At 44.4% G+C, this 14,309-nt stretch overlaps 1 protein-coding gene across 1 annotated transcript in view; it reads left to right on the top strand.

The window, feature by feature from the left end:
- Nucleotides 1-14,309, top strand: part of ITGB7 (integrin subunit beta 7) — a 342,955-nt gene that overhangs the window by 199,326 nt on the left and 129,320 nt on the right. Inside the window, exon 6 of the mRNA XM_030198181.1 lies at nt 9,552-9,793. Within this exon, the coding sequence (XP_030054041.1) occupies nt 9,552-9,793 (242 nt within the window). The remainder of the gene's footprint in view (nt 1-9,551; nt 9,794-14,309) is intronic.

Below are 14,309 nucleotides of genomic sequence, written 5' to 3' on the forward strand. Positions count from 1 at the left end.
AGGACCTGGCGTGTGTAAATGTGACAAGGATGAGTGAAACTTATAGTAAGTTATATGTGTAAGTGGGAGCCCTGCTCATGCTCTGCTCATATATGTGCCCTCTTGCATTTACACACTAGTCTGTAAATGGTATCTAAAGTTAGGCACTAATTCCATACCCAAATTTCAGTGCAAAAATGCATTCCAATGGATGCAAGGCACTGAAAAGGGGCTGAAATGGCAGATCGGTGTGAAAATACACTCCTGGCCCCAGTTATAGAAAAGCGCTTGTGTATCCAGGGGCGTAGCCAGAACTCACGGTGGGAGGGGGCCAGAGCCCGAGGTTGGGGGCACATTTTGAGTGCTGCCCCACCCCCACCGCCTCGCCTCGTCTCCTCTCACCTCCTCGCCTCCCCCAACGCTTCGCTGCCTGCCCCCTGCTCTTCTTTCAGCGTGCACAGGAGGAGCAAGAAGAAAGAAGAGCAGGGGGCAGGCAGCGAACGCGGCTGCACTGGAGACTGCGCTAAAGAAGGCTAAGGCTGGCAGGGGTTGGGGACCCCCGCGGGCCAAACCAGGGGCCCGGATGAAATTTGCGGGGCCTCTCGTAGCTACGCCCCTGGTATCCACACTCAACTGCAAAGGGAATGTTTCTATGGAAGGGGCATGGGCAGGTCAGGGGCATCTGGAAAATGGTGTACAGTATTATAGAATAATGCAGATGCATGCCCTGCTTGTGTGCCAGGATTTACACCTGGTTTCAGTTGGTGCAAAGCGTCGTGCCCAAAGTTGGACACAGAATTTGGTGACCAACACTATCCTATAAAGAGCGCTCATCCCAGAGCGGCCTTGATAGAGTAACGCTGGATGCCATTTGCTGAATCTAGTTCTATATAATTTATGCATATCATTGTAGAATAAGACTTAGGCACCCCAATGGCCCTTTTTAGGGTAAGTGTACACTTATGCACGTTAAGGGCTGCGCTTAAAGTTCAGCACGGTTTAAAGAATAGAACTTATCCCCAAGAATTGCACCTACCTTTAAGCGCAGCCATTTGCATCAACTGAAATGTGGTGACATGTGCGTGCCGGCATTAAGTGCGTATCCCTGTTATTCTATAACAAAGCGCATTGATTTTAGGAGTGCCCCATTATGCCCACGACCCGCCCATTTCCACGCTCCCTTTTTCAGTTCGTGTGTAAATTTTAGGTGTGGATCCTGCACCTAAATTTACACGCATAAATGCCAATTAAATCTAATTAGTGCCAACAATTGCTTGCTAAAAAGCCAAATATTGGTGCTAATTAGCTTGTCATTCAGTTAATTTGCACGCACCATTTTTTGGTGACTTTTATAGAATTAGGGGGTAAGTGCTAATTTTCTGTACATTATGCTTTCACGGGGTGTGTAAGTGCAAGTGCCTAGATTATAAAACTGTCCTGTAACTGCTTAGCACACTTTAGTATAAAGGCTCTTTGCCTCTTTCTTGATAATCAACGTTCTTTCTTTGCTTAAATCAAGTGACATGAATACTTTCCATTTTGGATAAAGTAAATGTGGTTATAAAATCATTTGTAAAGACTGAGGGACAGGTGCACAGTGTTTGTCTTCCCTCTGCATCAGGGGCGTAGCCAGACCTCACGATGAGAGGGGGCCAGAGCCCGAGGTTGGGGGCACATTTTGAGTGCCGCCCCACCGCCACGCCTCACCTCGCCTCCTCGCTCCCCCCACCGCCTTGCCCCCCCCCCCCCCCCCACCGCCTCACCTCCTTGCCGCTTCCCCTCACAAACAAATACCTTTGCTGGCAGGGGTCCCCAATCCCCGCCAGCCGAAGCCTTTTTCAGCGTCGGTCTCCGACACAGCCGCATTCACTGCCCTGCTCTTCTTTCTTCTTGCTCCTCCTGTGCAGGCTGATGCTCCTTCTCAGTTTCACGGAGACTGCGCTGAAAAAGACTTCGGCTGGCGGGGGTTGGGGACCCCCACCAGCCAAACCAGGGGCCCAGATGAAATTTGCAGGGGCCCAGGCCCCCGTGGCCCCCCGTAGCTATGCCCCTGCTCTGCGTTATCATGTAACAGGATTTTTCAGGCTTTTAGAAGAAGGCTTCACCACTTGGGCCCTATTGGACATCTGGTCCTCTCTCTCTGATGTCCGTAGTTCCAGCTGTGATTTAGATCTTTGCCTTTTCCCTCAGACAGAGCAATGAGGTCCTGTGTTAGGATTTATATTTATAGCTTTTTCCTTCGTAAGAACATAAGTGTTGCCATACTGGGACAGACCAAAGAGCCGTCAAGCCCAGTATCCTGTTTCCAACAGTGGCTAATTCAGGTTACAAGTACCTGGCAAGATCCCAAAACAGTACAATACATTTTATGCTGCTTAGAAATAAGCAGTGGATTTTCCCCGTCCATCTTAAAAATGGCTTATGGACTTTCCTTTTAGGAAGCTATCCAAACCTTTACAAACAACACATTAACCCCCGGATTCTATATAGCGAGCCTAGAGATGGGCATGGATTTTATAACAATGTGCATATCTTAATTGGCTTGTTAATCAGCCTTGACAACAGCTCTTGACAAGCAATAATGAGCACTAATTGGCAATAATTAGAATTTATGTGCACAACTGTAATGCAGTGCACCTAACTTCTAACATGTGCGGGTGTTTCATGGGCATTCTGAAATTTATGTGCATAGTTATAAATATGGCAGATACCGCATTCAATTCAAGCTTCTCCTTCTTACCTACAAATGCACTCAGTCTGCTGCCCCTCACTACCTCTCTACCCTCATCTCCCCTTACGTTCCCGCCCGTAACCTCCGTTCACAGGATAAATCCCTCCTCTCAGTACCCTTCTCCACCACCGCCAACTCCAGGCTCCGCTCATTCTGCCTCGCCTCACCCTATGCTTGGAACAACCTTCCTGAACCCTTACGCCAAGCCCCCTCCCTGCCCGTCTTCAAGTCTTTGCTTAAAGCCCACCTCTTCAATGCTGCGTTCGGCACCTAACCCTTACCGTTCAGTGAATCCAGACTGCCCCAATTTGACTGCCCCTATCGGACCGACCGTTCACTTGTCTATTAGATTGTAAGCTCTTTGAGCAGGGACTGTCTCTCTTTGTTAAATTGTACAGCGCTGCGTAACCCTAGTAGCGCTCTAGAAATGTTAAGTAGTAGTAGTAGTAGTAGTGTGCCTAAATCTACACACCGGGATTTATGCCACATTTTCATTGGTGTAAATGGAGGCAAGTAGTTTTAGGTGCTGAGATATCAACCAAGTATGTTCAGTGGAGGAGTGGCCTAGTGGTTAGAGCAATCCAGAGGTGACTGGTTCAAATCCCACTGCTGCTCCTTGTGATCTTGGCAAGTCACTTAACCCTCCATTGCCTCAGGTATAAACTTAGATTGTGAGCCCTCCTGGGACAGAGAAATATCCAGTGTACCTGAATGTAACTCACCTTGAGCTACTACTGAAAAATGTGTGAGCAAAATAAATAAATCTATATAAATAAAAATGTAAATATTCGTTTGTTCAAAATCTTAAATCTCTGAAAGTTCTTCACCAATTGCTTTCAAATTTGGACACAACGTTGCATTCGAATACGCGCATGTTTTTATATACCTACTATTATATAGATGTCACAGCTGTCATACTCGCGGAGCGGAAGCAGTGCGACAAGTAATTGCAAATCAAACTGAGGAAGAACGGCCATCACCGAACGAGCGAAACAGACAAACAATGGCTCAAATACGTGCCGAGGAAGCAGCAGAGCGATGTGCAGCCAGATTTGACGATGCAGGGTTGCGAGCACGGCAATTGTGTTCTGCGGCTTCAGATCTCCTTCATTCTCAACAGAATCAACGCGACAGGCTGAGAGTGGCTTAAATCTCCGAAAGTTCTTCACTGATTGCTTTGAAATTACGCGCAAGTTTTTATATACCTACTATTATATAGATGTCACAGCTGTCGTACTTGTGGAGCGGAAGCAGTGCGACGAGTAATTGCAAATCAAACTGAGGAAGAACGGCCATCACCAAACGAACGAAACAGACAAAGAATGGCATCATATATGTGCCGAGGAAGCAGCAGAGCGACATGCAGCCAGACTTGACGATGCACGGTTGCGAGCACGGCGATCGCGTTCTGCAGCTTCAGATGTGCTTCGTTCTCAACAGAATCAACGCGACAGGCTGAAAGTGGCTTAAATCTCTGAAAGTTCTTCACCAATTGCTTTGAAATTTCGACACAACGTTGCATTCGAATACGCGCGTGTTTTTATATACCTACAATTGCAAATCAAACTGAGGAAGAACGGGCATCAGCGAACGAGCGAAACAAAGAATGGCTCAAATACGTGCTGAGGAAACAGCACAGCGAAAAACATCACTCAAGGCTCTTGATCGATCATTGCAAGATTTGAGTGGAAACATCAGACCATTTGGGAATACATTAATATTGCTTGCAGGAGATTTCAGGCAAACATTACCTGTAGTTCCTCAATCGACACCAGCGGACGAAATAAATGCTTACCTAAAATACTCTACTTTGTGGCAACACGTGAAGACGTTAAACTTAACTACAAATATGCGTGTCCAGCTGCAAAACGATCAATCAGCTCAGATATTCTCACATCAATTGCTGAAAATTGGGAACGTAAAGGTGCCGGTTGATCTGACCTCAGGACGAATTTCATTGCCTCATAACTTCTGCAATTTAGTGACCTCAAAAGAACAATTGGTTGAAAAAGTATTTCCCAATATTCAAACCAATTATAAGAATCATGATTCACTGAATGAACGAGCTATTCTTGCGGCCAAGTACAAAGACGTCTACGAACTGAACAATATTATTCAGTCTAACATTCAAAGCGAGCCACTCACATACAAGTCCGTCGACACTGTTCTGGAAGCAGATGAAGCGCTTAATTATCCAACAGACTTTTTCAATTCACTCGATCTGCCAGGGATGCCACCGCATGTACTGCAATTGAAAATTGGCGTGCCAATTATCATGTTGCGAAATATCAACCAGCCAAAGATTTGCAACCGCACGTGGCTTGCAGTAAAAAAATTAATGAGCAATGTCGTACAAGCAACAATCTTGACAGGACCTTTCAAAGGTGAACATGTCCTCATTCCTCGCATTCCTATGATTCCAACAGATATGCCATTTCAATTTAACAGATTGCAATTCCCAATTCGATTGGCGTTTGCAATCATCATCAACAAAGCTCAGGTCCAATCTTTAGAATTCACCCGTTTACATCTACACACGGATTGCTTCTCACAAGGACTATTATATGTTGCATGTTCTACAGTCGACAAACCCGACAATCTCTATCTCTGCACACACAATGGAACAACAAAAATTATTGTATACCCACAAGCAATGTGAAATTAAACATATTAGAAATGTGTGCTTCCTCTTTTCTTTCTTTTCCATTTAACCAGACTGAGCTACAGCAACGCGTGGCCGGGTAGAGCTAGTAAAATAATAAATACTGTGCTAAAATATAGAATCTCCCCCTAAGGGGGTAATTTTTAAAACATTTAGAATTAGATTCCGTAAATGATGTGCAAAAAAATGAGCGCTAAATGCTATTTTATAAATGGTGCTCCGAGTTGGATACTGTTCATAGAATAGCGCTTACAGACAGCATCTTCTCCCAGTTTTGAGCATGAGGATTTACACCAGCTGAAACCTGGTATAAATCCTTGCACCTAAATTAGGCACGGATCTCCTGTATTCTATAATACTGCGCGCATGTGTAGCGAACACCCCTGACCAACCCCTGACCTTCCTATGACCACGCCCCTTTTCAGTCACATGCTGAATAATTCACTCACGGGTCTTTATAGAATAGTACCTAGCAAGAGGTGCATGTAAATTCAAATTGTTGCCAATTAGCACTCATAATTGGTTGTTAGTTCCCAATTATGGGTGCTAATTGGCTCACTAGTCAATCAAATTGCATGTATAAATTGGGTGTGCGTAAAAATTTACGTGCCCAATTTTGAGCACCATTTATAGAATTTGGAGGAATGTGTTTTACAGCATGGCTATTACAAAATTCTGTGTACACATGGCGAAAAGAGCACACTTGCTTGAGGGCAGCCAGCATTGCATGATACCCATGCTCCCATATAGAGGTAATTTTATAACAGGGGCCTAGGTGAAGAGGCCAAGTGGGTGCCTAGTTAGATACTATTTTAATAAAAGCATGTAGGTGCCTAATATGTGTGTTTATAAAATACTGGCATCACAAATTGACGCTTTAGCTTGAATGTAGTTGCAGAAAGCAGAGTTCACAAGTATGCATGAAATTAACACAGATTGATTATAAAGTCAATGCACATACATGTGAACTCCACCCAGTGGTGTGCTGGTAAATGTTCAACAATAGGCTATCTCCCTGGTCCACTTCTGTGCCCCACCCCACCTCCATCCACCTCTGCGCCCCTCGTCCACCTCTGCACCCCCCCCCCCCCCGTCCACCTCTGCACCCCCCCCCCCCAAATTGCAGAGCTGGCTATAGCCGGGGAGAGAGCCTGGGGGGGGGGGGGCAATGCATTACTCTCTCCAGGAAAAAAAAATTAAATGATCCCATGTTCCAATCTAATTCATGTTTAATGTGGGATAAAATGCCATAAATAAGTAAATAAATATAAACTTTTAACATTGAGCACCTGATTCTCAAAGTGGACACGTTCCAAACACTATAATGAAAATAAAATGATTTTTTTCTACCTTTGTTGTCTGATGACTTTGTTTTTCCGATCATGCTGGCCCAGTATCTGATTCTGCTACTATCTGTCCTCTTAACTCTGTTTCCAGGGCTTCCTTTCCATTTATTTCTTTACTTTACGCCTTTCTTTTTCATTTCTTGCCCTACATCCGTAAGTAAAAGCTGGGTCCTCCGCAGACTTGACTGTCCAGTGGATCCAGCTTCTGTCTATTTTCTCCATCCATGTGCAGTTTTTCTCCTCTCTTCCTTTTCCCTCATCTCATCTCCTTCCTCTCTCTTCCCTCCCCTCCATCCATGTCCAGCATTTCTTCTCTCTCCCTTCACTCTCCTCCATCCATGTCCAGCATTTTTCCTCTCCCCCCTCCAGTGTGCTTTTCTAGCAAAAAAGGTGCTGGTACTCAAATGCTAGGCCACCCTTCAGGGGTGGAGTGATCACTGAGGGACCCACCCCACAGTAGCCAGGCCCCCTGCAACCAGTCACAGAATGTATGACAAGGCAGAATTGGTGTGTAGAGCCTGAGCTCTTTCATTAAAACTTGGGGTCCATGGGTCAATTTTATCAGACAATGGAAAAAGTGCCGGTACTCAGTATCCCCAAGTACCCCCTCAAAAAAGCCCTGCCCCCCTCCATCCATGTACAGCATTTCTCCTCTCTCCCCTCCATTCATGTTCATCTCACTTCCTCTCTCTTCCCTCCCCTCCATCCATGTCCAGCATTTTTCTCTCTCCCTTCCCCTCCATCCATGTGCATCTCCTTCCTGTCTTCCATTCCGTGCCCTCCATCCATGTTCAACAATTCTCCTCTCTCCCTGCTCTCCCCTCCATCCACCCATGTCCAGCAACTCTCCTCTCCCCTGCCCTCCATCCATCCATCCATATCCAGCAATCCTCTTCTCTCTCCCGCCCCCTCCATCCATCCATACCCAGCAATTCTCCTCTCCTGCCCTACCCTCCCGCTCCCATCCACGTCCAGTGATTCTCCTTCACCCCCATCCTCCCCTCCCATTCCATTCCACCTGCCCACCCTCTTCTCCCCCCCAACATCCCCCTTTTTCTTTCTGCCACAGCGCCCTGCGTGGTTTAAATCTTTTTTTATTACCTCCATCGAAGTGGCCATGTCATTGAAAGCCCTGCCCGTCTCTAGCCTTCCCTTCGTGAATTCGTTCTATCAGAGTCCCGCCCTCACGGAAAGAGGAAATGACATTAGAAGGCGGGACTCTGAGGGAACGAACTCACGAAGGGAAGGCTAGAGACGGGCAGGGCTTTCAATGACATGGCCGCTTCGACGGAGGTAATAAAAATGATTTAACCCCCCCCCCCCCAGGGTGGCGCAGGCAAATGAGGGCAGTGGTGGGAGGTGAGGTAAATGGGGTAAGCATGGCTTGTGGCGCCCTCCTGCCAAGCTTACCTCATTTACCGGAGCCGGCTCGCCGTGCTGAACAACCAGCTCACAAGATCTTTAAAAAATTAACAACCAGCTCTTGCGAGCCGGTGTGAGCTAGCTCCAGCACACCACTGACTCCACCCCTGCTGCACCCAGACTCGAGGAACTGGGTAGGGTGGAAGGATGGGGAATTAGAGATTAGCTGGGGGAATGGTGGGGACTAAGAAGAGATGGCTGCCTAGGGCAGAAGCTTTGATGGGGGAGGAGGATGGAGAGCAATTGCAGTGAAAGCAAAGCAATAAATCCTGATAGAAACATAGAAACATGATTGCAGATAAGGGCCGAATGATTCATCCAGTCTGCCCATCCTCAGTAACCACTAACTCCTCCTTTTTCTAAGAGATCCCATGTGTCTGCCCCATGCTTTCTTAAATTCTGACACAGTCCTCATCTCCACTTGTTTCTTAGGAGGCTCAATTTTTTTCAATAAATTTTCAATTAAAAAAATGCTCATCAATATATCAATCCCATGCCTCCAGGAGAAAAAAAGGAACAAAAAGCTGGGTGGATTTCCTAAAGTCCCTGATAGTCCCTCGAACAGAAAGAACCACCAATGCATACTTTTATCTGCAGGAAGGTGGGGTCAGTATTTAGCAAGTGCGGTCAGCAGTTCTTTAAACACAGACCACCACTGGCTAAATTAGACTTCAATATTCAATGCCCAACCAAATTCGGGCCCTGCACTGAATATCTGGGTCATCAGTGACTCCCAAAAGTTATACAGGAACAGCTGGCATTCAATGCTGTACCTGGATAGCTAAACAGGCAAAGTAAAAACTGCCGTTGGTCCTACAAGCCCAGTTAGCTAGGTGGGTACCGGCGCTGAATAGTACTGGTGCCTGGCTCTAAGGTATCCAGCATCCCCCTCCTTCTCTCCCCCTGTCCATCATGTTTCCAGCATCTCCCCCCTTCCTTTCCAGTGCTAGGCCTATCTCAGCCTCGTAGCGCTTGCTTTCACTGCTGCTGCACTGTCCTAACAAGTCGGTCCAAGCTTGGTAGCTCTAAAGCAGAATCAATGAAACCAGTGTGGGATTTTGAGCATTTGCATGTGCTCAAGGCTTTCCACATCTTGTCCCCTCCAAACTTACTGTTTTGAGGGACAGGATGTGGCAGTCCTGAGCTGCATTGGAGTTCAAAGCCCTGCGCCAGATGGGTTGACTCTTGTTTAGTGACATCAACTACTGTGCTGGTGCCCTCCCCTCCCCCCCCCCCCCCCCCCCCCCCAAAAAAAACAAATTGTGCTTCTCTAGGCAAATGCTTAGTCTTCCACTCTTCCTTGTGGTTGGGTTGGCCCTGTGAGATTTCCTGCTTTACCCTCGACCTTGGGATTTTCTGAGTTCCTGATCTTTGCACCCTTCTAAGGCTCTGGATTTTATATTGCTGGCAGGTTTTGGTTCCTTCGTGGATAAGACAGTGCTTCCATATGTCAGCACAGCAAATCCAAAGATGTTGAACCCATGCCCGGACCGGATGGAGCAGTGCCAGCCACCTTTCAGCTTCAAGCATGTGCTGTCACTCACTGACAATGCCACCAAATTCGAGCTGAAGGTCAGTGAGCAGAACATCTCTGGGAATCTGGACTCCCCTGAAGGTGGATTTGATGCAATCATGCAGGCAGCTGTCTGTACGGTAAGTCTGCCTTCTGCTCTTTTTGCTACTAGGAAAAATTTACTATTTTAAAGATAATTCTTCTAGCAGCTAAAACAAAATCAGTAATATCTCCCACCCTTTTTTCATGTTGAGGAGATTCTAATCTTTTTGAAAGTTTCTCATACTTCATTATGAATCTAAGCACATCAGAGGGTGCTGCTGTACTGATTGTAATCAGAACTTATTTATTTATTTATTTAATTGCATTTGTATCCCACATTTTCCCACCTATTTGCGGGCTCAGTGTGGCTTACAATACATTGTAAATTATGGAAATACAGTTTGTTACATTACGAGTATGGGTTACATTGTGAATAGTTAAGGAAGACAGAGTCAGGTCAATCACCTTTGGGGCGTAGAAACTATAGGATATGACGTTGGGGAATTACTAGGGTGATCGAATAATAGCAAGAGAGCGATGGGGTATAACAGTTTTTATCTGTGGGTAGATTATTGAATGGGAGAGAGTACGGGGAAGTGGAGTACGTGAGGTAATGTCTTGAGGAATTGTTATGGTGTATATGGGATTTATATGTTTTGATCCTTGCAGTATGTTTTTTCAAAGAGATAGGTCTTCAATCATTTGCGGAAGTCGGTCAACTCATAGACCGCTCTCAGGCCGCATGGCAGTGCGTTCCAGAGTTGCGTGCTCATGTAGGAGAAGGTTGATGCATGTAGTACTTTACACTTTATGCCTTTGCACTTAGGGAAGTGAAGGTTGAGGAAAGTTCTGGATGATTTTTTGGCGTTTCTGGGTGGCAGGTCTACCAAGTCGGACATGTATGCAGGGGCTTCACCGTGAATGATTTTGTGAACTAACGTGCATATTTTAAAGGTGACACGTTCCTTGAGTGGGAGCCAGTGTAGTTTCTCACGTAAGGGTGCTGCGCTTTCGTATTTTGGTTTTCCGAAGATGAGTCTGGCTGCTGTATTCTGGGCTGTCTGAAGTTTTCTCATTATTTGTTCTTTGCAGCCTGCGTATAGTGAGTTGCAGTAATCCAGATGGCTTAGTACGAGTGATTGTACCAGGTTGCGGAAGACAGATCTTAGAAAGAATGGTTTTATTCTTTTCAGCTTCCACATGGAGAAGAACATCTTTTTTGTTGTGTTATTCGCGTGAGTCTCAAGTGTAAGGTGGTGGTCGATTGTGACTCCAAGGATTTTTAAATTTTCTGATATTGGCAAGTTTAGTTTAGGTGTGTTGATAGCGGTAAATTTGGTTGTGTTGTATTGGGAGGTTAGTATGAGGCATTGAGTTTTTTCTGCGTTCAATTTCAGTCGGAATGCATCTGCCCAGGTGTTCATGATGTGTAGACTTTGGTTGATTTCGTTGGAGATTTCGTTGATGTTTTGTTTAAAAGGAATATATATCGTTACATCATCGGCATATATGTAAGGGTTAAGGTTATGGTTTGATAGAAGTTTTGCCAGTGGGGTCATCAGTAGGTTGAAAATTGTTGGTGAGAGGGGGGATCTCTGCGGTACTCCGCACTCAGGTGTCCATGCGGCAGATGTGGTTGAATTTGATGTGACTTGGTATGAGCGTGAGGTTAAGAACCCCTTGAACCAATTTAGGACATTGCCTCCGATGCCGAAATATTCAAGAATGTGTAATAGGATTCCGTGGTCAACCATGTCAAAGGCACTTGACATGTCAAATTGTAGGAGGAGTATATTGGAGCCGGTTGCGATCCGTTGCTTAAATTTGGTCAGTAGGGTAGTTAATACTGTTTCTGTGCTGTGATTCGAACAGAATCCTGATTGGGCGTCATGCAGTATTGAGAACTTGTCAAGATAACTTGTGAGTTGTTTGGTTACCACTCCTTCTGTTATTTTGGTTATTAGTGGTATGGATGCAACTGGTCTGTAGTTAGAACTTCATTCGGGCATCATATTGACACATGTAAAGCATGAAGAACTGAACAGTGTATTCAGGGAGAAAAATTCTTAAAACTGTGTGTGACTGTAAAAAATTCACATTCTCTATCTTTCTGTTGACATCTCTTCCTAAATATTGCAAAATGTTTTCTCAACAGATCGCCTTTCCTTCAGTTTGCCAGGTTGACCCCGCCCACACAGCTTTAGCAGTCAGCTGTACAAGTGTTTCTGGTCTCATAAAGCATGCATATGCTTTTATATTCTAAAATGTTAAACCAATAAACCAGCAGGTCAATGTCCACAAGGAAAACTATTTTTCTGAATTTCAATTGTTTATTGCAAAACAAGTATAGACAATATTATTTAAGAAAAGCAGAAACTGAAACCAAATGTCTTTCTGCCCCAGTACAATAGTCTTTGAGCTGGGTCTTCACTGTTGCTGAAAAGTGGATATGGAAAGTTTGAAAGATGGGTCATATATTGTAGAGGTGGAGCTAGTCGGTGAATGAACTGAGGAGGTTGAAAAGTTAAGTTAAAAGGGAAGGGTGATTAAACTTAAAAGAGAGATGTTGAGCTTAAAAGTTTACAATGGTTGCCAATAAAAGCTCATGTTACATTTAAATGTTGACTATTCATTGAATTTTGTTTGGAACTGCACCTTTATATGTGAACCAGCTTATTAACCAATCTTCTAGCTGTAAGAGTATAAAATCTAGGAATCAAAATTGTCTTTTTTTTTTTTGTTACATTTGTACCCCGCGCTTTCCCACTCATGGCAGGCTCAATGCGGCTTACATGGGGCAATGGAGGGTTAAGTGACTGAATTTTCCATCTGTAAAAAACCTAGGGCCTTGCTTACTAAGGTGCACTAGTGTTTTTAGCACGCGCTAAAAATGAGTGCGCACTAATGCTATCGACAGCGCTTAGTAAACAGGGCCCCTAAAATAAAATCATCAATTTCCATCCACCTTCTCTTACCAAGATGTAAAGTTATGGAATGAATTACCTTCTTCTCTTAGAATTGAGGCAAACTGTTTTTTCGTTGTAAATTGAAAACATTTTTTTTTATTGATAATTATTAAAATTTTAGGGGTCCTTTTACAAAGGCGCGCTAAAAAAAATGACTTGTGGTATAATTTTTAAGCGCACCTGTAAAAAAGGCCTTCCCCCCTCCCCCTGAAAATGGACATGGGGCAAAATCAAAATTGCCATGCGTCCATTTTGGGTCTGAGACCTTACCGCCAGCCATAGACCTAGCGGTAAAGAATTTGGGTGGTAATGACCTACGCGCGTCCGCTAATCACGCCAGTAAATAAAAAATAGTTTTCATATGCGCGTATCAGACGCGTGCCAAAAATGAAATTACCGCAAGAGCCATTTGGTAGTCAGGCGGTAAGTCAATTTTGGCGCGAGTAGGCGCCTACAAGGCTTAGTAAATGGGGCCCTTAATTAGCAGTTATGGTAAATTTTAAAGCTGGCAAACCCTCTGCTAGCTTGTTGTAAGTTAGATCATTTCCTTTTTATTGAATAACTAGCTCTACCCAGCCACACGTTGCTGTGGCTCAGTCTGGTTAAATAGAAAAGAAAGAAAAGAGGAAGCGCACATTTCTAATATGTTTAATTTCACAATGCTTGTGGGTATACAATATTTTTTGTTGTTCCATTGTGTGTGCAGAGATAGCGATTGTCTGGTTTGCCGACTGTAGAACATGCAACATATAATTGTCCATATGAGAAGCAATCCGTGTGTAGATGTAAACGTGTGAATTCTAAAGATTGGCCCTGAGCTTTGTTGATGGTGATTGCAAACGCCAATCGAATTGGGAATTGCAATCTGTTAAATTGAAATGGCATATCTGTTGGAATCATAGGAATGCAAAGAATGAGGACATGTTCACCTTTGAAAGGTCCTGTCAAGATTGTTGCTTGTACGACATTGCTCATTAATTTTTTTACTTCAAGCCACGTGCAGTTGCAAATCTTTGGCTGGTTGATATTTCGCAACATGATAATTGGCACGCCGATTTTCAATTGCAGTACGTGCGGTGGCATCCCTGGCAGATTGAGTGAATTGAAAAAGTCTGTTGGATAATTAAGCGCTTCATCTGCTTCCAGAACAGTGTCGACAGACTTATATGTGAGTGGCTCGCTTTGAATGTTAGACTGAATAATATTGTTCAGTTCGTAGACGTCTTTGTACTTGGCCGCAAGAATAGCTCGTTCATTCAGCGAATCGTGATTCTTATAATTGGTTTGAATACTGGGAAATACTTTTTCAACCAATTGTTCTTTTGAGGTCACTAAATTGCAGAAGTTATGAGGCAATAAAATTCGTCCTGAGGTCAGATCAACCAGCACCTTTCCGTTCCCAATTTTCAACAATTGATGTGAGAATATCTGAGCTGATTGATCGTTTTGCAGTTGGACACGCATATTTGTAGTTAAGTTTAACGTCTTCACGTGTTGCCACAAAGTAGAGTATTTTAGGCAAGCATTTATTTCGTCCACTGGTGTCGATCGAGGAACTACAGGTAATGTTTGCCTGAAATCTCCTGCAAGCAATATTAATGTGTTCCCAAATGGTCTGATGTTTCCATGCAAATCTTGCAATGATCGA

The sequence above is a fragment of the Microcaecilia unicolor genome, chromosome 3 (genome assembly GCF_901765095.1).
Source record: "Microcaecilia unicolor chromosome 3, aMicUni1.1, whole genome shotgun sequence".
Lineage (NCBI taxonomy): Eukaryota > Metazoa > Chordata > Amphibia > Gymnophiona > Siphonopidae > Microcaecilia > Microcaecilia unicolor.